Source organism: Acipenser ruthenus, chromosome 4 (genome assembly GCF_902713425.1).
Source record: "Acipenser ruthenus chromosome 4, fAciRut3.2 maternal haplotype, whole genome shotgun sequence".
Taxonomy (NCBI): Eukaryota; Metazoa; Chordata; class Actinopteri; order Acipenseriformes; family Acipenseridae; genus Acipenser; species Acipenser ruthenus.
Window position 1 is genome coordinate 99,397,075 of NC_081192.1, and position 21,235 is coordinate 99,418,309.

General features: G+C 38.4%; 1 protein-coding gene across 1 annotated transcript; it reads left to right on the plus strand.

Moving 5' to 3' along the window:
• The first annotated feature begins 314 nt into the window (after positions 1 to 314).
• On the plus strand, positions 315 to 13,894 carry LOC117399236 (uncharacterized). Its single transcript, XM_059023451.1, has 6 exons — positions 315 to 372; positions 2,143 to 2,296; positions 3,841 to 4,001; positions 4,463 to 4,666; positions 7,006 to 7,187; positions 7,812 to 13,894. Exons 1-6 carry the CDS (start codon positions 315 to 317, stop codon positions 13,359 to 13,361), a joined length of 6,309 nt encoding a protein of 2,102 aa, XP_058879434.1. The 3' UTR covers positions 13,362 to 13,894.
• Positions 13,895 to 21,235: the final 7,341 nt, after the last annotated feature.

A 21,235-nucleotide genomic window follows, 5' to 3' on the forward strand; every position in this document is an offset into this window, starting at 1 on the left:
CTTGGTTTTACGTCTCATCTGAAGGACGGAGCACAAGGAGGTCATGTGAGTCCGCGTCTGAGCTAGAATTGAACCTAGAACGTCCTAGTAATAAGCCCCTTTTTCTATCCACTTGACCACCAAACCTCCTTAATTAGGGTGCGACCGTTTTATGACTTACAGATGTAATTATAACATTGCTTAAAAGTAATAACGAAGTGATATTTGAAGTTTATCTAATACGTTTCAGTGGGGTGAGAGTGGGCTTTACTGTATCTTCATTGCCACATCATTAAACATTGTCTCTCTTGCTTGTGTTTTTTAAGCAAGAAACAATGGAACAAACAGGAGAGGACATCGCTGTTGTAGGAATTGGATGCAATTTCCCGGGAGGTATGTACTGTGTGAATATTTTTGTCATTATAATAATACACTCATAAGAGCAAAACGTCTATGTCATTACACAATGTGTTAATCGTATTCGGAGTGTTTGAGAAGTTAAAAAGTATCCTTGTGTATATCTAAGTATAAAGTTTGTAAAGAATTAATGTTGGTGGGAAGCTGGGGTGCAGGTGCGTATGAGAAGTACAGTATGTGAACTTGTCTCGCCTACTGAATGCCTGCCTGCCACAGGGCTCCCCTGGGCTGGGTCCTAAACCCTGTGTGGTGCAGTAACCACACACCAGCCGGACGTTGGAAGACATTAAAGGTTTGATGACATAAAGGGGTTTAACAGTACAGTTTTGAGCTAAATACGGGAGAAAATCAGTCCTGGAAGATGTCCGGGAGAAAGGTCCAAAATACGAGAGAGCTGACGTGTCTGAAAAAACTGAAGAATAATTGCAGTAGAACCGGTCATATCCGATTGAAATGGCTCCAGGGGTCCATCTAATATGTGAAAATATCGTAACTCAGAGGGATTCGCTATAGCCTCATTGCTTTATTAACACTGGGGCATTATAAATGAACAATGTCGGTACATCAATGTGTCTAAAACACCACAGTACGGTGCTGCAGGTATACTAAACAAAGAAAAACAGTCAAAATTATTTTAGAAGCAAAGACACAAAAAATGAATGGTATATATTGACACTTCAACTTTTAAACCAATGCTTATGACACGGCAAGTATTTTGAACTACCTTACTCACAGTATCTTACTTACCTTTAAAAGAGCAGTACTTTTATTTGTGTTTCTTTAACACTTTCCTTCAATAAGCAGCGCGGGAATTCTATGTTTAGCATTGTGGAGAGATTGTATTGGTTCTGGTTGCTACGTTTTGTACCCTCTTGTGGCAGAGTGGTGTTACTACAGCTTCAGTACATTGGTACTGGTGCTATTTATTTTTAAATAACACATGCTCAGTAAGTGCATACTGAACATTTTATGCTAAAACACCTGTCCAGTCCTGTGGGTTTACAATTACTAAAGCAGTAACTTGACAAAGATTGAACAGCAAGGTTTGCTTGGTTTCTTAGAGCAGTTAGGTCTTCAGTTTATGTGCCCCACCTTTAATAAACTGGGCGGTGTTTACTCTGCTCAGTAGCACACTAGAGAGGTGGCACTGCACAAGCACTTCTGAGTTTGCACATTGCGCTTTTGCGTTTTTCAAAATTGTGACCACCTTACAATTTGTATGCAGGGACTCTGTGTTCTCTGTGCACTTCCCATAAAGATATGGTTAGTAGTGTTTGTATTATAATGACAGAGAGGTTTTGAAAAGGAAAGCTCTGTTCGAAATTGTACACCCATCTCTTTTCCTGATATCTTTCCTTTGACACTCCAAATCAAGTACTGTACTGCTGTAATCTTACAGTATAGGGGGATAATATTCCCCTTGTTTGTCTTCAAAGTTCTGTATAGAATGATTACAGAAAGAGTTTTTATCCCTTTGGCATACTATTCTTAATAAAGAGCTGCTTTCCAGTTACAAAGAATAATACAAAAATAAGCTGTTCAGGAGGGGCAATCAATGGGATTCAATATACTGTATATATAAGACCTGTGTTCGGTTTTTTTTTCAGTATGCTGTATACAGTATACATGGGGGGTGGGGTGGGCTACGAGTAGCATTAGCATCTGTGCTGCTGCTTGTTACTGTGTTATAAAACTTTAATACTAAAGGCAACTAATATAACATTTAAAATCATGTTGTTGAAAAAGGTGAAGGAATAGACAACTTTTGGAAGGTCCTTCTGGAGGGGAAAAACTGTGCAGTGGAGATACCTTCAGAAAGATTCAACAGCACATTGTGGTACGATCCAGATGACAGCATGCCAGGGAAATCCCACACAGCGAAAGCAGCTCTCATTGATGGGTAAGCACCCAGTGTAGCTCCTCCTAGGTGTACAGGAGCCTACAGTAAGCGACACAGGGTCCACGTCCCTAGCTCGCCTGCGCCACTACCAGCTTTACACCATAGAAATGAAATCCATTTGGTTAACACACCCTATTAAGTCACTTTTTATAGGGCAGGGTGAATGACTGTGGTATAAATCAGTGGAGAAAAGACACAGGCAAGAATAAAATGTAACAAAATGTTTATTAAGAGCATAGAGCCTAGGGGTCAATCCAGGCAGGATAGCAAGGTTTACTGTATGTAGTCGGCTAATTTGAGCATATCCAGTGTGCTGTCCTGAATAGCAAAGGTACAGAAAACATGAGCAAACTGTCTAACAGAAGTGAAAATACTAGTTCATAAAAAAGTCACAATAATTCATTTCAACACATCAGAAAATATCAAATAAACAAACACAGTTTTTTATATATATTTTTTATAATTCTGCATTTTAGACCCTATTGACCCAAAACTGATCCTTAGGGCTGCAACACATAACAAAATGTTTCATGAAAATTGAAATATGAGACACCACGTGGTACCCCAGGGTAATGTTGCAACCCATTCTCTCTCGTTCATTTTATTCCTCATGGCTCTCACATAACTGGTAAAAACAACAACAGCTTTGTACACAGGTCAATTATCGCAGGTGAAGCATGAACATAATACAGCTGTCCACACTATATTTTACCTACAAAAACTTAACTAAACAAAAACATGTCAGATAGACAGACCCTTTGAGGTCGTTGATACCAGAGTAGGATAATGCATTGTTCTCATTGAATTCATGAAATTGATCATTTAAAATTCAATTCAAACCTTTATTTAACCAGGTAAAGACATTGACATTGAGGCAACAAAAATACAACAGACAACAATACATAGACAGTTAGAAACATTACAGCAATATGAAATAAAAAATAAAAAAAACTAATAAAATCAGCATCTGCTCTGACAAGCACATGAAACAGGGAACAAAGCTTCAAGTCTAGAAAAGAAAGCACCCTCTGAGATAAAACCAGGGAGTTTAAGCCTTGACTGTAACTCATTCCCATCGTGAGCAGATGCATATTGGAATGAGTTATGCCCAACAGCAGTAAAAACACGAGGGACAAGTAAACTAATCAAATTGCTGAATCGAAGGTTATAAGAGGAGACCGATATAGTCAACAGTTCACTTAAATAGAGGGGTAATTTCCCTATTAGAGTTTTATAAATGAGTCTGTACCATAATGCCCAGTGATATGCTGATATTAAACTGACGCTGAACAAGTGGATTAAATAGCACGTTATGAGAGCCACAAACGTAGTAATATATTTAATGATTCACTGCAATAGTATACTTTAGAGCATTTAATGCCGAGATCCATGCAACTGGAACTAAAATGAAGGCCTTCTATTCATTTCTTTTAGATTGATCAGCTGTTTAAATTACTTACTTTCCATGTACTTAGGATATATTGTTTTGAATAACTCCCTAAGAGATTCAAATGTAATGCATAATTTGTATTGTCATTCTCCAGGTTCAATGAGTTTGATCACAGGCTGTTTGGCATTCCTGAAGCAGAGGCAGATCGTATGGATCCGCAGCAAAAGCTTCTCCTGCAATGTACCTATCGAGCTCTGGAGGATGCTGGGATGCCAATGGAAAAGGCCAGTGGAACCAGAACAGGGGTTTTCATTGGTAGGTTAACTCTCACAAATTGATATGATGCTATGATGATCATTATGTTGATGATAACTGAAATTTATAAATAAGATTTATATTGTGTTCTGGATCTGGGTTAACTCCCTGACACATGTATAAAGATCAGTAACTACACTTATCTCTTGTGCATCTTTCAGGGTTGACATCAGTAACTGGGCTGCACTTATCTCTTGTGCATCTTTTTAAAATAAACTTTGATCTACATTTATTATTAGACAGGGCATAAGGTGTGTAAAGCTTTGTAAATAATGGGCAATTGTAAAAACAACATATGCTGTATATTGGCATCACTGTAATATTTTTTTTTACATTATAGTTTTGTATAGTTATTATTTATTTAGATATATGATTAAAGTGAACAGATTAGCAGATGTAGCTGTGACCGTTATTTTACGAAAACAATTACCAAAAAACATTTATTTTCTTCTTCTTTACAGGCCTGATGAATCGGGATTATGAAATGATTCTGAATATGTCTACCAATACAATAAACCATTACAATGGCACTGGGACAGCGATGAGCATAGCTGCCAATAGGATTTCCTACTGTTTCAACTTTACTGGACCTTCGTTGGCAATTGACAGTGCTTGCTCCTCATCCCTGGTTGCTCTTCATTATGCCTGTCAAGCAATTAAGCAAGGTAACAAATTGCATACTGCAGTATTTTCATTTCTTCAGTTTTGATTAGAAATGCACAAAGTTGGGGTCCCCGACTGGCTCACCCAGTTAAAGCGCTGTCGCTGGAAGCGCAGGGTGAATCACACAGCTTGGACGGCGCCAGTTCACATCCAGGCGGGCGTCACATTGGCTCTGAGGCTCCCGGGGTGGGGGATGGGAAACCGGCAAGGATTGTTTCTCCTCATCACGTAAAAACGAACCCTACTGGCCATACACCGAGCACATTCAGAGTGGATAAGAGGCAGGGCTGGTCTCTTTCTCCGGGATCGGTAGCCCGCCCATCTCTGCTCTGGATTGCTTGGCGTAAAAGCGATTCTGGCTTCAGGCTTGTGAGATCGGAGGACGCTCACATGTCCTCAGAATGTCTGGCTGCGTGGGGACTCACTGCGATGAGGAGAAAAAACATAATTGAACATTCCAAATTGGGGGAAAATAAATGCAAATAATAATTGGTCACTAAAAAAAAAAAAAGAAAAAAAAAAGAAATGCACAAAGTTGCTTGTTTAGCCACAAACAGTTTGATTTGGAGAAGATCGATTCTGCTTCCAATTGAATATTGAACTAAAAAAGTGTGTTTTCCATTTAAACTGAACACGATTTATGTTGTTGTTTTTAACTATGTTTTTATGGGGACATGCCAATATTTCTATATAATCCACCCCCACGGAAGGAAAATAAAGAGAGACAATGTTGGAATTAAAGAGGGGTAGTTGTGTTTTAAAAGTGTGGGGTTATGGTTTGAGAGAAGGGGGGGGGAGGTGGCCTTGGTTTGGCCGGGTGTGCTCCGCACAAGGGGGAAGATGTGTGGCAGAGTAGGGGACAGAGAAGAGATGTAGTCCAAGAGAGTGCTGCAGGACTACATTCCCCAGAATGCTATGGGGTTGGCAGGAGCCAGAGTGGAATCACCTGGCTCCATTTTAATTTGAAGCACCTGAGGCTGATTAAGCCCTGGATAAAAGCAGGGGAAACCCTGTAGACAGGGTTGAAGGAGGAAAGCCATGTGTGGTGCAGACCTGCGTGGTCTAAGAGAAGGTACTGTGTGAACCTTGGGATATTGTTAAACTTGTAAACTGTGTTTTGGCTGTTAAACGGCTTAGCCATCCAGTGTGTTTGTTAAAGAGTGAAGAAAAGTTTAGTTTAGCTCTCCAATAAGAGTTAGGTGTTTGTTTGTGTAATAAAGGTGTGCAACTGTGCTATACTTGCAGTTCTGTGCCTGGGTCAAGTATTTTAAAGGGTGTGAACGAGCCGTAGACGAAAGCTATTGTTACACTTTGTAATCTGCACCTTATCCTAAAGCTAGAAAAGAATCTGAACACGTTCCTGTTGTTCAGATATTCTATTTATTCATGAAACACGATTTTGTCTTGAGAGCCCCTGGTCTTCTTACTACTTCTATTGGATTTAACTAAATACGTCCAGTTATTGTTTTTTGAAGTATTATCTGTGTCAGGGGGCATGTTTTTGACGCTGGTGGAAACAAGTTTGATATATTCCATTTGTTATTGTGTCACCCCCCACTACATTCCCCATGTTATCCCTCTGGCTCTTTAGTTCTTCCCTGACTGCTCTTTTAATGTTGTGGTATTGGAAGAACTGCTTGGGGTTATGTTGAATGTCCAAAGCAGTGTGGAGTATTCATTTGCCAGGATGTTGTCCAGCCAGGTGTGTTGCAGTCTCTTAACAAGCAGCTGTATACCAGAGCTGTCAGCCAAGTATGTTTAAAGAAAAATGCATCTCCAGCCATTATTTGCATGAAAAGGACTAGGTTGTTAAATAATGAACTGGATTGCCACTATGCAGTGGTTTGTGGGTATTGTAAGCCTTTATTACAAGTACATTAAACAGAGGCACTTATACCTAATAAGTAATGGAAACCTTTCTAAAGCACAGGCTGCAGGGAACCCAGGAGATCAATACATAATGTAATTTCTAAGTAGCCTTGAAGCACAAGTAAGCTATTTTGGCAATGGGGATTTGGGGAAAGTTTTAATATTTTAAATTTAATAATTAAAATAGACCCTTACTAATGAATAACAAGTAATTTCTACACTTTTACCCTGCATTTATATTTTATTAATGCTCAGAATCTCAGGGATAAAAAATAATAAGACATGCATCAGAAAATTAAATCTATTAATTGAGTGCCATTAATAATTTATCCCACTTAAAACAAGTTTTAATTTGTATCAATGTTCCATAGAGAAAAAAAATGATCTTTCTTTTATATTTTGATGCTATGGTTTAAGGTCATGGTGGTTTACATGTCTGTAACAGGAACTGCTCACATATCATTTCTTTCAGGGGACTGTGAGATGGCAATTTGTGGAGGGGTCAGTTGCATCATTGAACCAAGAGTTTTTGTTGCTCTCAGCAAAGCAAAAATGATATCTCCTGAAGGAACCAGCAAACCTTTTTCCAACAAGGCTGATGGCTATGGAAGAGGAGAAGGGTGTGGAATTGTCTTGCTAAAGCCATTAGCAAAGGTAAGAGTCAACAACACACAGGGGCTCCCGAGTGGCGCATCCAGTAAAAGCACTCGCTAGAGTGCAGGATGCGCTCTATAGCCTGGACGTCGCCGGTTCGAGTCCAGGCTATTCCACAGCCGACCGTGGACGGGAGCTCCCAGGGGGCGGCGCTCAATTGGCCAAGCGTCATCCGGGGGGAGGGAGGGTTAGGTCAGCCAGGGTGTCCTCGGCTCACTGCGCACCAGCGACCCCTGTAGTCTGGCCGGGCGCCTGCGGGCTTGCCTGTAAGCTGCCCAGAGCTGCATTGTCCTCCGATGCTGTAGCTCTGAGGCGGCTGCACGGTGAGTCTGCAGTGTAAAGAAGCGGGCGGCTGACGGCACACGCGTCGGAGGACAGCGTGTGTTCATCTTCGCCCCTCCCGAGTCAGCGCAGGGGTGGTAGCGGTGAACTGAGCCTAAAAAATAATTGGGCATTTCAAATTGGGGAGAAAATAATAACAACTAATTGGCAACGACTAAATTTAAAAATAAATAAAAATAAATAAAAATAAAAAAAGTCAACAACACACTGTGAATATGACAAGAGGATGGGTTTGAAAACCCTGATGAGTGTACCTATAAAATGAGTGTTATTTTTAAACAGGCACAGAAGGATTTTGACCATGTCTGGGGAATCATAGCAAGCAGTGCTGTAAATCAGGATGGCAGAGCAGTCACTCCAATCACCAAACCATCAATGGCCCAACAGGAAGAACTTCTGCACAGGATTTACTCCACACATGTTGACCCATCACATGTACAGTATGTAGAGGCTCATGGGACTGGAACTCCTGTAGGGGATCCTACAGAAGCAGGCAGCATCTCTAATGCCATTGCAAAAGCCCGGCCTCCAGGATCACCAGCTCTTCTAATAGGCTCTGTGAAAGGTAACATTGGTCACACTGAATCTGCAGCAGGGGTCGCAGGGTTGATCAAGGTCCTATTGATGATGCACCATGAAACAATTGCTCCCTCTTTATACTATTCTGAAGACAATTCCAGCATCAATGCTAAATCTCTCAGGCTTAAAATTCCAACCACAGCAGAAAAGTGGGAAAAGTCTGGACCACTTGGAAGAGCTGCAGGTGTTAATAACTTTGGATTTGGGGGAACCAATGCACATGTTGTTGTCAGGCAATACAAACAATCACAAGTTCTGAATTCAGAAACACAAAAGCCACTTGAAATAGTTGTGCTGTCTGCAACCTCCGAAAAATCAATGAAAATGATGATGGAAGACACAGCCCAACAGATTAGCAAACATGATGCAATAAAGCTACATGATCTGGCTTATACCTCTGCATGCAGGAGAAGTCACACAAGGCACAAATACAGAAAAACATGTATTGCGTCATCTCTTAGTCATTTAAAACAACAACTTGAAATGAGTTATAAACCAATAGTGGTAAAGCCAGACACGCAACTGGCGTTTGTATTCTGTGGAAACGGGGTCACCTACAGAGGCATGTGCAAACAGCTCTTAAAAGATGAACCAGTGTTTAGAGAAAAAGTGAAAGAGATAGAGAGCATGTTCCAATTTTACACCTCTATTTGTCTCTTGGAGAGATTAGAAAATGAATATGAATATGATGACTTTTCAAGGCCTGACATTGTCCAGCCACTGCTCTTTACCATTCAGGTGGCAATTGCCAGCCTTTTAAAGCACTGGGGTATAAAACCAGATGCTATAGTTGGGCATTCTGTGGGTGAGGTTGCTGCTGCACATTGCTCTGGATTGCTGTCCCTTCATGATGCTGTCAAGGTCATTTATTTCCGCAGTACTTTGCAGTCCAAGGTCACTGGAGGGAAAATGCTTGTTGTTGGAAACATACCCGTGTCAGAAGTGGCACCGTTTCTTCCTGCTTATTCAGGGAAAGCTTGCATTGCTGCCTACAATAGCCCCCAGTCATGCACGTTGTCAGGCGAGTCTGAAGCTATAGATGGTCTTCATCAGAAACTGTCAACATCATTCAAGAACCTATTCCTTCATGTTCTAGATGTCCCAGCTGCATACCACAGTCACATGATGGAGCCCATTTTGAACCCTATACAGGACAGCATAGGCCTCTTACAAAAAAGGGAAATGGAAGTAGAGTTGTTTTCTTCAGTAACAGGGCATTTAGCTACTGAAGGAGATTTTACCACAGGCCAGTACTGGGCCAAGAACATTGGAGAACCAGTTGCGTTTGAACAGGCAGTGAAATCAGCAGTGGCTGGGAAGAAACATGTTGTTTTTGTAGAGATAGGTCCAAGAAGGGCCCTGCAAAGGAATATTATGGAGATTGTAGGGAATGGGACTCCAGTGTTTCCATCTGTGCAGCCTGACAAAGACTATGAGACTCTACTTACCGTTGTGTCAAAGGCATTTGAGTTTGGGTTGAAAGTAAATTGGGAACAATTTTATAAAGCATATGAGTCTCTACCTACACCCTGCCCAAGGTATCAGTTTGACAGTATCAAGAACGAGATGCATTTGGAGTTAGCATATCAGGGCAATGAAAGCATGGCAAGTTCTCATCATCCAGTGATAAGCAATGCAAGAAATGATAGAAAGGAATTCACCTGTATCATATCAAGAGATGCAACACCATACATTTATGAGCATAAAAACAATGGTGTTGTTATAGTCCCTGGTGCTTTCTATGTGGAATTAGGACTAGCATCTGCCATGGCAAGTTTAAGACCAAAGCTGCCTCTAAGTTCTATGCAGCTCAGCATTAGTTTCCTTAACCCTTGTACTGTAAGTCAAAACTCAACAGAGCTACATGTTCTTCTGGATCAACATAAAAACCAGACCACATTTAAAATTAGGTCTCAAGTGGCAAGTTATGCATCTGGCAAAATCCAACATTACATTGAAAGCAAAACTGAAGAAAATAATATACTGCTGGGCCACATCTACAAAAGATGTATGTCAGTAATGCAGTCTGAAAAAGTTTATGAAGAGCTGTCTAACATAGGGTTCCAATATGGGTCAGTTTTCAGACTTCTTGGTGATGTGCATTTTGGGGAAGAGATTAAGGAAGCTGTTGCAAGAATTAAGATCCCACAAGAAATAGTTGCAGATATGCATGAGTACTGCATTCATCCAGTAGTTTTAGATAATTACTTACAGTTGACAGCTATTGTTGCAGCAAGTGGCTTTAAATCAAGACCTGGGTTTCCTTCTGCTGTTGGCAGTTTGATTGTATCTCAACCACTGCAAGAAGAAATGTTCATGTACTTAAGAACAACCAAAGTGGCACCTGATTACATTGAAGTGTGTGGAGGGTTCACTGATAAAGAAGGATTTCTTTTAGTTGAACTGAAACATGTACGGATTACATTTTTAAGAAGCAGATCCTCAGTTACAAAGGAGCTCTTCTTCCAAAATGAGTGGGAAGAAGTCACTGATGTAATAAATTCAGGCACAGGACCCAAAGCCTTTGTGTTTGCAGATGAGACAGGTGTGGCCAAATACCTTCAACAGCACTTGCATCCCAAGTCCACATTTATTCCATACAAAGATTCAGAAAAGTTTTTAACAACTGTGCCATCCCAAGACAGTGACTATAATGAGGTGTTGTTCTTGTGGGGATTTCAAAACCTCAGTGAGCTAAGTACAGAGAAAGTGTTGCAGAACCTTGTGAACTGTTGTGAAGTTTATCGACAGGTTGTCAGCGACTTGAAGGAAAAGAAATCCAAATGTCCCATCAGAACCATCACATACAGAACAACAGAGAAGGCAGTGGATCACATTAATCCAGGATTTGCATTGTGTGGAATGACCAGGGCATGTGCTGCAGAAATTCCAGATCTCTCCTTTCAATTGATTGATATTCATTCTGTAAGCAATGAAGACATCTCAGCACTGGCCCAAGTGATTACCTCATACAAAACATCAAAATACCCAGAGGTCATGATAAGCAAGGGTCAGATTTACACATCTGGCATTATACACACACCTGTTAAAAGTTCAGGCAGCAGCCAACAAAGGATGTTACATTCCAGTTCTGAAAGTTTTGTTCTCCAAACATTAGATCCATACAGAATGGCAGATCTACATGCAAACACTACCAGTGATCACGAAAAACACCTTAAGAAGCAAACTGTAGAGGTTCAGCTCAATAAGATATGTGTCCATTCATCTGATTACTTTCCTGTCAGCCTGTCCGATTGGAACTTTGGTCAAACCCTGTACTGGAATAAACATGCAACTCATGAACACAAACTTTTAGCTCTAGACTTCAGTGGTACAGTTACAGCAGTGGGAAGTGATGTGAAAAAGTTAAAGGTAGGGGATCCCATAGCTTCATGCTACCCAGTTGTTGCATCTTCTAAGGTTGTGCTTCCTGAGGCAGCCTGTTATGACAGTAGAAAGCTTCCCTTCCTAATGGAAACTCCTTGTGTATCCTACTTTATACTGGCATGGGAAATACTATATCATGCATTACCCAAATCAAAACAACGGAGAAGGTTAGGTGTCATATCCTCTGAACCGGAGTCAAGCTTGCTGAAAGTTTTAGCACTTGCAGCAAAAAAGTCAGGATGGGATGCCATAGTTGGAACAGAATTCAGTGGTCTACTGCAGAGTGTAAATAAGTGTGAGGCTTTAGTTCTTTTGCCTCCATTTGACACACCTTTAGTGGTAAAAGTCTGCCGTGTTTCCAATGCTAAGCACATAGTTGTAGTGTGTGATAACCATCTGTTCCTCTCTGTTTCTCAAAGTCTGCTGAGAAGTGAAAATGAAGAAGTTCACATTCATATCCTTCAAATAGCCAATGTGTTCCAGAAAGCCGATCTCATGAAATACAAAAAAGACATCTATAAATGGATGAAGTCGATGCATTTTGAAAACAAATCCTTGACTCTAACAAGAAACATCTTCCAAAAACAAATAATGGGCAGCAGTGAGCACATGCATACTGAGAAGCCAGAATCCTATTTCTTATCAAAGTCCATCTCGCTGGTTGTGCTAGATCATGTATCAAAGAATAGCATTTCTGATATTCCTGTTCATCAGAATCAAAAACAGCTTTTCCAAGGAAGCTCTGTTTATATAGTGACTGGAGGACTTTCAGGTCTGGGATTTGAGACAGTGAAGTTCATTGCTCAGCGCGGAGGTGGCTGCATTGTCATTCTTTCCAGAAGTGCTCCATCTCCTGAGAGGCAACAGGAGATTACAAACTTACAGAATCAGTATGGGGTTATGATGACAAGTGTCCAGTGTGATATTTCCATCCTCAAGGATGTTGAGAAGGCAATCAGTTTTATTGGTCATTTTTTTCCTGGTTGTCCAATTAAAGGAGTATTTCACAGTGCTGTTGTCTTACATGACGGCTTAATCCACACTTTAAACAGATCCCACTTTGACAAAGTTCTGAGACCTAAGGTTGCAGGAGCCTTGAATCTTCACTATGCAACAAAGCATTGTCACCTAGACTATTTTGTGTGTTATTCCTCTATTGCTTCATTCATCGGAAATTCCGCCCAAACAAACTATGCTGCTGCAAATTCATTTCTGGATGTCTTTTGCCATTACCGGAGGAACTGTGGACTTTCTGGACAGTCCATCAATTGGGGTGCTTTAAACTTGGGTCTCTTGCTAAACAAGGACAATCTGCAGCTTTTTCTTGAGGCTATGGGAATCATGACCATGGACCTACGAGAGATTCACGAAGGGCTTGAAAGCTGCTTATTGCAGAATAACCCACAGCAAGCTGTGTGCAAGCTCAGCTTCAACAATTTAAATAACCATGTCCTTTCTCAGAACACCTCTCTCAGAATGCGTTTCTATACTGTGGTTACAGAAGAACTCAAAAACACAAATGCAATCGAACCACAGTTTCTGCAGAGTACTTCGCTCTTCAAACTTGAGGATTATGTTAGGTCACTGCTTTCTGAAGTAAGCAACGCTGATCCAGATGAGCTGACAAAAGATGCATCTCTCTCTGCTTTTGGGATTGACTCGATGCTGGCAATGACCCTGCAAAATCGCATCTTTCAGGAAAGACATGTGAATGTACCACTTGTTAAATTACTTGATCCGAACACAACAGTCTCTACTTTAGTGTCGCTTCTCCAGGAAAACTGCCATGCAAGTCCCCAGTATGATGAACAGGACTTGTCAATCCGTACCACTGTGGACGAATACAGTCAAGAGACAAAGTTTTAACAGTTATTTATTTTTGTATTGATCAACTATAAACAAACTAAAGAATGATAGACAGTGTAATTATTGCAATAGAATCATGCTGACTTATATCTTTAAAAGAATGATCTTCTTTATAATCTAAATTACACTACGCAATTTCTTAATTTATTTACAGTACAACCATTAATTAAACTACATTAGAAATATAGCCTACATCTTAGTCTGTATTTGGTATTTACTGTTTTCTTTCCAGAAAGAAATAATATAATTACCTTTAATTCCTCCAGGATCACTACCACGCAGGATTCAAGAGAATATTTGTTTTCTTGTAAAACATTCTGGCTTTAAAATGTTAAAGGCCCAAAACATGATAAAAACAATTGCGTGAATCTTTGCTCATCAATGCATTCTAAAACATTGTGGTTTGATAAATGTACTATATATTGCAATGAGGAAGTTGTTGGATCATGTATATTTCTACATTAATAGAAATTAAAGTAGTAACATATTATCTTATAACACTTTTGCTCGCTGTCCTCTGATTTTAATATTTACTGTGTTTGACAGCACATGTGCCAGAGTGTTCAGAGCCAAGTTTAACAATCAAATCTGGATCTACTATAATAGCAGAGGGTTTTATTACAGTCTGGTTTACTGTGGAATAGGGGAATTTCCATTTCTTTCCCAGTACATGTCACACCTGTTCTACCTAGTAGTCTGGCATCTCCAGCACATTATTCCATGGCACCTTATTTACTCATGCCAGGAATTATATACATCATCATTTAACCACTGAAGACCAAACTTGAATCATTCTGGCTTTATATTGTGAAGGTAACAGAGGGAATATATGTTAGTCTCCGGTTGAGAAGAGCATTATTCCCCACAGAGTGAAATAGAGTTAAAAGACCAAATAGGGCAGCCTGCACTACCAGCGACATTATTATTATTATTATTATTATTATTATTATTATTATTATTATTATTATTATTATTATTAGTTTATTTAGCAGACGCCTTTATCCAAGATGACTTACAGAGACTCGGGTGTGTGAACTATGCATCAACTGCAGTGTCATGTGCAACAACGTCTCACCCGAAAGACGGAGCACAAGGAGGTTAAGGATTACCTGGTTACAAGCCCTTTTCTTTAACCACCAGACCACACAGCCTCCTGTGACATGGCCAGTAGAGGTCACTGGTCGTCCGAAATCTAGCACTGTAACGCAACACCTGTGTGTAACAAGGTAAATTATTATGTGTGAATGAAAGCAATAAAAGTGGGAATTCATTAACAGGTGGGGATATAAAAACTCAATTTTGGAGTCGTGGAGAAAGGCACGGTGTGTGTGTGTGCGTGTGGGCAGGTATTACTATCAATGTAAGGAAAAAAATTGAGAAAATGTCCCCACAAAGATAGTTGTGGGGATGCCCCCACTTTGTAAAACTAATTATGCCTTAAAAAAAAAAAAGTGCTAAAATATTTAGTTTGTTGTCGACTTTCACTCTGTGTGGAGTTTTGTCTGACTGGAGTTAGAAATAGTAAATAAAAATACAGTGAGAGTCAATGAGAAGTCCCCACAAATATAGTTCTCCTTGGGGAGATATGTATTATTTTCTTTCTATTTGTTTGTAAATAATTGTAAATATTATTATTATTTATTTCTTAGCAGAAGCCTTTATCCAGGGTGACTTACAGTTGTTACAAAGTATCACATTGCAAAATATCACATTACATTTAAGAGCAGTTATAAAATACAGTAAAATCAGTGGTAAATAAGAGCAAATTCAAATGACAGAAAATTGAAAAATACAGTAAATAATTACATTAAATAAAACTACTGGAGAACGTGAATAACTGCTTCATCAACTCTTCAATTCAGTCACACCACTCTGAACGGGTCCAAAATACCACAATATACAATGATATGATATGACAAGATAAAAAAATGACTTCCATTAGCCTATTGAAAATCTTCATCACTAAATCTAAAAAGCTGGAAAATGTCCAATGATTTTTGTGACGAAGCCAACTGTTCAAATTCTATTTGCCTTAACAAATGTCATAAATACTTTAAAATCAGAACCAACATTTACACATTTTCATAACAAATACAGTAGAACTAAAGTAGTCTGTCTAACGGTTTTTAATGAGCTGAAATTATTTTAAAGATTAGGGACATCCAGAGACCCAACTTGCAACCACTGTATCAGTAAAAAAAAAAAACAAATAAGAAAACTACAAATCCCATCAATCCTTCAGGACTTAGGCCTTGTCACCTACAGTACAGAAAGTGGTAATCTCAGCCTTTGGAGGGATGGATAACATTGTCTGGTGTGGGACTGTTTTAACTGTCCACCGTTGCATTATATCCAGTGTAAAGGCAGGGTTATATGCTAAAGTAACAGGAGTCATTACATTGCTCTGACAATGTTCCCCAACTCTGAGGATTGGTTTTTCCAGCAGGACAATGCTCCATGCCACACAGCCAGGTCAATCAAGGTGTGGATGGAGGACCACCAGATCAAGACCCTGTCATAGCCGAGCTGCTTGAATTTTTGTGCCAGGAGTGGCATAAAGTCACCCAACATCAATGTGAAAGACTGGTGGAGAGCATGCCAAGACGCATGAAAGCTGTGCTTGAAAATCAGGGTTATTCCACCAAATATTGATTTCTGAACTCTTCCTAAGTTAAAACATTAGTATTGTGTTGTTTAAAAATGAATATGAACTTATTTTCTTTGCATTATTCGAGGTCTGACAACACTGCATCTTTTTTGTTATTTTGACCAGTTGTCATTTTCTGCAAATACATGCTCTAAATGACAATATTTTTATTTGGAATTTGGGAGAAATGTTGTCAGTAGTTTATAGAATAAAACAAAAATGTTCATTTTACCCAAACACATACCTATAAATAGTAAAACCAGAGAAACTGATAATTTTGCAGTGGTCTCTTAATTTCTTCCAGAGCGGTATATGTATATATATATATATATATATATATATATATATATATATATATATATATATATATATATATATATAAAAATTCATTCATTCATTCATTCACTGGATAAATGTGTTTTCTTCTTTTAAAATAAATACTGATATTCTGACCCTACTTCTTAAACAGCCAATACACTATTTGCAATATAATTTACCAAAGTTTCAGAGTTGTTATTGTGCATACTGTTGTAGTCAAAAGTTTACGTACCCCAATGGAAATTTATAATTTCTCGAAATTTATCAAAAACAACGAATTTTAGGAAATTCATAGTACTGCACTGTGGCTGCAACTACATATATGCATTTATAGTGGATAACCCCCTGCCCATTTCCACTTATGTGAGGCTAAATTAGCAAATACTGTGCATTGTTCCACAGCTAAACCATAAAATTTCTGATACCTTGGACCTCATTTTCCACTGTGTAGTAATGATAAGCCTTGTGCATTGTTCCTGTTGCAGTTTGCTTATTCCATAATGTTAGCGATGGTTAACTGTATACTGTCAACCCTATGGTATCGCCAGCCTTTGAAGACCCAGATAAAAGTGCCCTGGTGATATGATTCTGCCTCTGGGCATTGTGTTTGATAGTGCATGTGCCAGTGTTCAGAGCCACGTTCAACAGTAAAATCTGAATCTGCCATAGCAGCAGTGGCTGTTGTTACTGTCTGTATTCCAGACTGTGGAATAGGGGAATTCCCCGTCCTTTCCCAGTATGTGTCACACTTGTTATACTTAGCAGTCTGGAATCTAAATGGACATCTTTAAATACAGTGAAACAGACAATAAGGCGGTTATTTTGAAACATTAAGTTAGACTGCTGCCCCACGATAACCCCACTGTGATGTGATGTTAATAACGTCACTAGGGGGAGTTAACACTTTTATGTAACAATGGTATTAAACCAAAATAGAGGTGTTTGGATCATTGGAATAGGATGATAAATAAGGCTTGTAAGTAGACTTATATTGTTTATTATTATTTAGAACTGCAATCCTGCAAATAACATTTTGGAGCTTTAAGAATGTTGCCCAAAATGTATAGAAATACCGTACTTACTTTAATTATTGGATTTTAATCTTTATATACATTAAAGAGTAAGTAAAATCTGGATCTGCCATAGCAGCAGTGGCTGTTGTTACTGTCTGTATTCCAGACTGTGGAATAGGGGAATTCCCCGTCCTTTCCCAGTATGTGTCACACTTGTTATATTTAGCAGTCTGGAATCTCCAGCACAGCATTCCTGCTTATTCTGCTGGTTTTATAGTACCATTTGCCATTCAAATTATCATTAAAAAAAATACAGTTTATTGTCCAATGGTGGAAAAAAATTGTTTTTATTTAATATACTATATTACCCTTGTATGCAAATATGTGCACAATTCTAGATTAGAAAATGTTGGCTGTTACGCAATATTACTCAATTGATTTCAAAATGTTACTAGAAAAGCTGACATATTTCGTGCAATTTATGTGTGTCGATTGAGACAGTGAAGAGGGAGACTGATGGTGTTAAACAGTTTCTCCAGGAATACAGGGATGGTGGACTTGCCTGAGCCCAGATAGATGCAAGAGAAGTAGCTGAGAAAATGCAGATGTAAAATGCCATTTTTATATATATTTAATACTGCTTAATCTAAGTTAAAAATAAAAGATCATGGTGGGAATTGAACTTGTTCATGGCCCCGCGGCAACATTAACCTATTTTGTATTCTAAAACCCAACATTATTAAATTTGTAATAACGGTCTGATACTCTCTCTTCCTTCAGATATTTTTGTGAGTAATTTAATAAAAAATATATTCCTATATTTAAGTATTAATATTTCGTGCAGTTGTCTCTCTGACTGCCTGACAAGTTCACATTCACTTAACATTTTTTTCTCGCTGTTAGCTAACGTTAGCCACGGTGCAGACCTTGGGTCAAACCAATGTGTTTGTGCGAGTAGGGAGACTTTACTGTGATTGTTTATAAATGTGGCCCATATTTTAAAGATTTTAAAGCAAACCAATGCCAATCACAACACAATATAATACATAAATAATGAAAAGTGGGGGGACAAAATATATAGTTTGACCCCCCCATATTCAAAGTGTGTGTGTGGGGGGCACTAAATTCAAAGGCACCTATGGAAGCATATAAACTATGCAAGGCATTGTCCCTGAATGAAAGTCAAACTAAACCACTGTCTTTTGTTCTTTGTATAAAGTTTCTCTTTTGAATAGAAATATCTTTATTAAAATGAATATGGCCTTTTACTGTTACGTATTCTGTTTAAAGATTATTTCAAATTTTAAGTAGATTTATAAAAAAGACGACCTCATTGTGCTGTACAACTTTAACATACAAGGAACAGAAAAACCTTCATTAAAAAGCTTTATGAAAACAAAGCAATTCTGAAGTCTTGGAATCAAGTCTTAGGCCCAGGAAGTGAATTCCATAGGGACTTTTTTTATTTTAATGTAAAAAAAAAAAAAAAATTCAATAACAGTTTCAGTTTCATGTTATTATAACAGTCATTTCCAAAAGGGTTGGTCTGAAAAAAAAAAAAAAAACTCTCAGCGGTCATGTTTCCTGCCCATGAACCATTGCTCCAAAAGGTATAAAAAGGACTGAACACACACTATCTATAATAAGGACTGAACACACACTAGTTATAAGAACGTCTGAACACACACTTATTTGCCGATTAGGCTCTAATAGAACCAAGATGAAACAAGAAATGAGGTAAGAGGGTTTTTTTTTTTTTTTGTATTCCTTTAGTCATGTGCATGAGACCTATATAATGAATGATCAGTAGTATTAGGTACTGTATGGGGCTTATTTAAACAGGGCTGTGTGGTTGCACCATCTTCAATTCTTGTTAAACAACCTACAAACAACTAGTAATTGGCAATTCATTCATTTATATATGTGTGAATAAAGTAAATCACTAAGGGGTAGATGTACTGAAGTGTTGCGTCTGTTGCAGTCGTTGCAAACTAAATTAATGTTTTAAGAAAATAATACCTCTACTACCGTAGATTGTCAAATACTTTGTTTTATAGTTATGGTGGAACAGAACTTCTATATAGAGCCATCCTCACCCCAAACCCCCTACCCCACCCCATATCAACAAACCTAAAATAAAACTGTAAAACTACAAATCCTGTCAATCCATTTTATAAGAAACTAAGTCAAGTAGAGACATTTTTCAGCTAGTGCCTTCTTCACTGTACTAAACTGCAAATACTGTCAACCCTGTGGTATCGCCAGCCTTTGAAGACCCAGATAAAAGTGCCCTGGTGATGTGATTCTGCCCCTGGGCATTGTGTTTGATAGTGCATGTGCCAGTGTTCAGAGCCATGTTCGACAGTAAAATCTGAATCTGCCGTAGCAGCAGTGGCTGTTGTTACTGTCTGTATTCCAGACTGTGGAATAGGGGAATTCCCCGTCCTTTCCCAGTATGTGTCACACTTGTTATATTTAGCAGTCTGGAATCTCCAGCACAGCATTCCTGCTTATTCTGCTGGTTTTATAGTACCATTTGCCATTCAAATTATCATTAAAAAAAATACAGTTTATTGTCCAATGGTGGAAAAAAATTGTTTTTATTTAATATACTATATTACCCTTGTATGCAAATATGTGCACAATTCTAGATTAGAAAATGTTGGCTGTTACGCAATATTACTCAATTGATTTCAAAATGTTACTAGAAAAGCTGACATATTTTCGTGCAATTTATGTGTGTCGATTGAGACAGTGAAGAGGGAGACTGATGGTGTTAAACAGTTTCTCCAGGAATACAGGGATGGTGGACTTGCCTGAGCCCAGATAGATGCAAGAGAAATAGCTGAGAAAATGCAGATGTAAAATGCCACTTTTATATATATTTAATACTGCTTAATCTAAGTTAAAAATAAAAGATCATGGCGGGAATTGAACTTGTTCATGGCCCCGCGGCAACATTAACCTATTTTGTATTCTAAAACCCAACATTATTAAATTTGTAATAACGGTCTGATACTCTCTCTTCCTTCAGATATTTTTGTGAGTAATTTAATAAAAAAGATATTCCTATATTTAAGTATTAATATTTCATGCAGTTGTCTCTCTGACTGCCTGACAAGTTCACATTCACTTAACATTTTTTTCTCGCTGTTAGCTAGCGTTAGCCACGGTGCAGACCTTGGGTCAAACCAATGTGTTTGTGCGAGTAGGGAGACTTTACTGTGATTGTTTATAAATGTGGCCCATATTTTAAAGATTTTAAAGCAAACCAATGCCAATCACAACACAATATAATACATAAATAATGAAAAGTGGGGGGACAAAATATATAGTTTGACCCCCCCATATTCAAAGTGTGTGTGTGGGGGGCACTAAATTCAAAGGCACCTATGGAAGCACATAAACTATGCAAGGCATTGTCCCTGAATGAAAGTCAAACTAAACCACTGTCTTTTGTTCTTTGTATAAAGTTTCTATTTTGAATACAAATATCTTTATTAAAATGAATATGGCCTTTTACTGTTACGTATTCTGTTTAAAGATTATTTCAAATTTTAAGTAGATTTATAAAAAAGACGACCTCATTGTGCTGTACAACTTTAACATACAAGGAACAGAAAAACCTTCATTAAAAAGCTTTATGAAAACAAAGCAATTCCGAAGTCTTGGAATCGAGTCTTAGTCCCAGGAGGTGAATTCCATAGGGACTTTTTTATTTTAATGTAAAAAAAAAAAAAAAAATCAATAACAGTTTCAGTTTCATGTTATAAAAGTCATTTCCAAAAGGGTTGGTCTAAAAAAATAAAAAAAACTCTCAGTGGTCATGTTTCCTGCCCATGAACCATTGCTCCAAAAGGTATAAAAAGGACTGAACACACACTATCTATAATAAG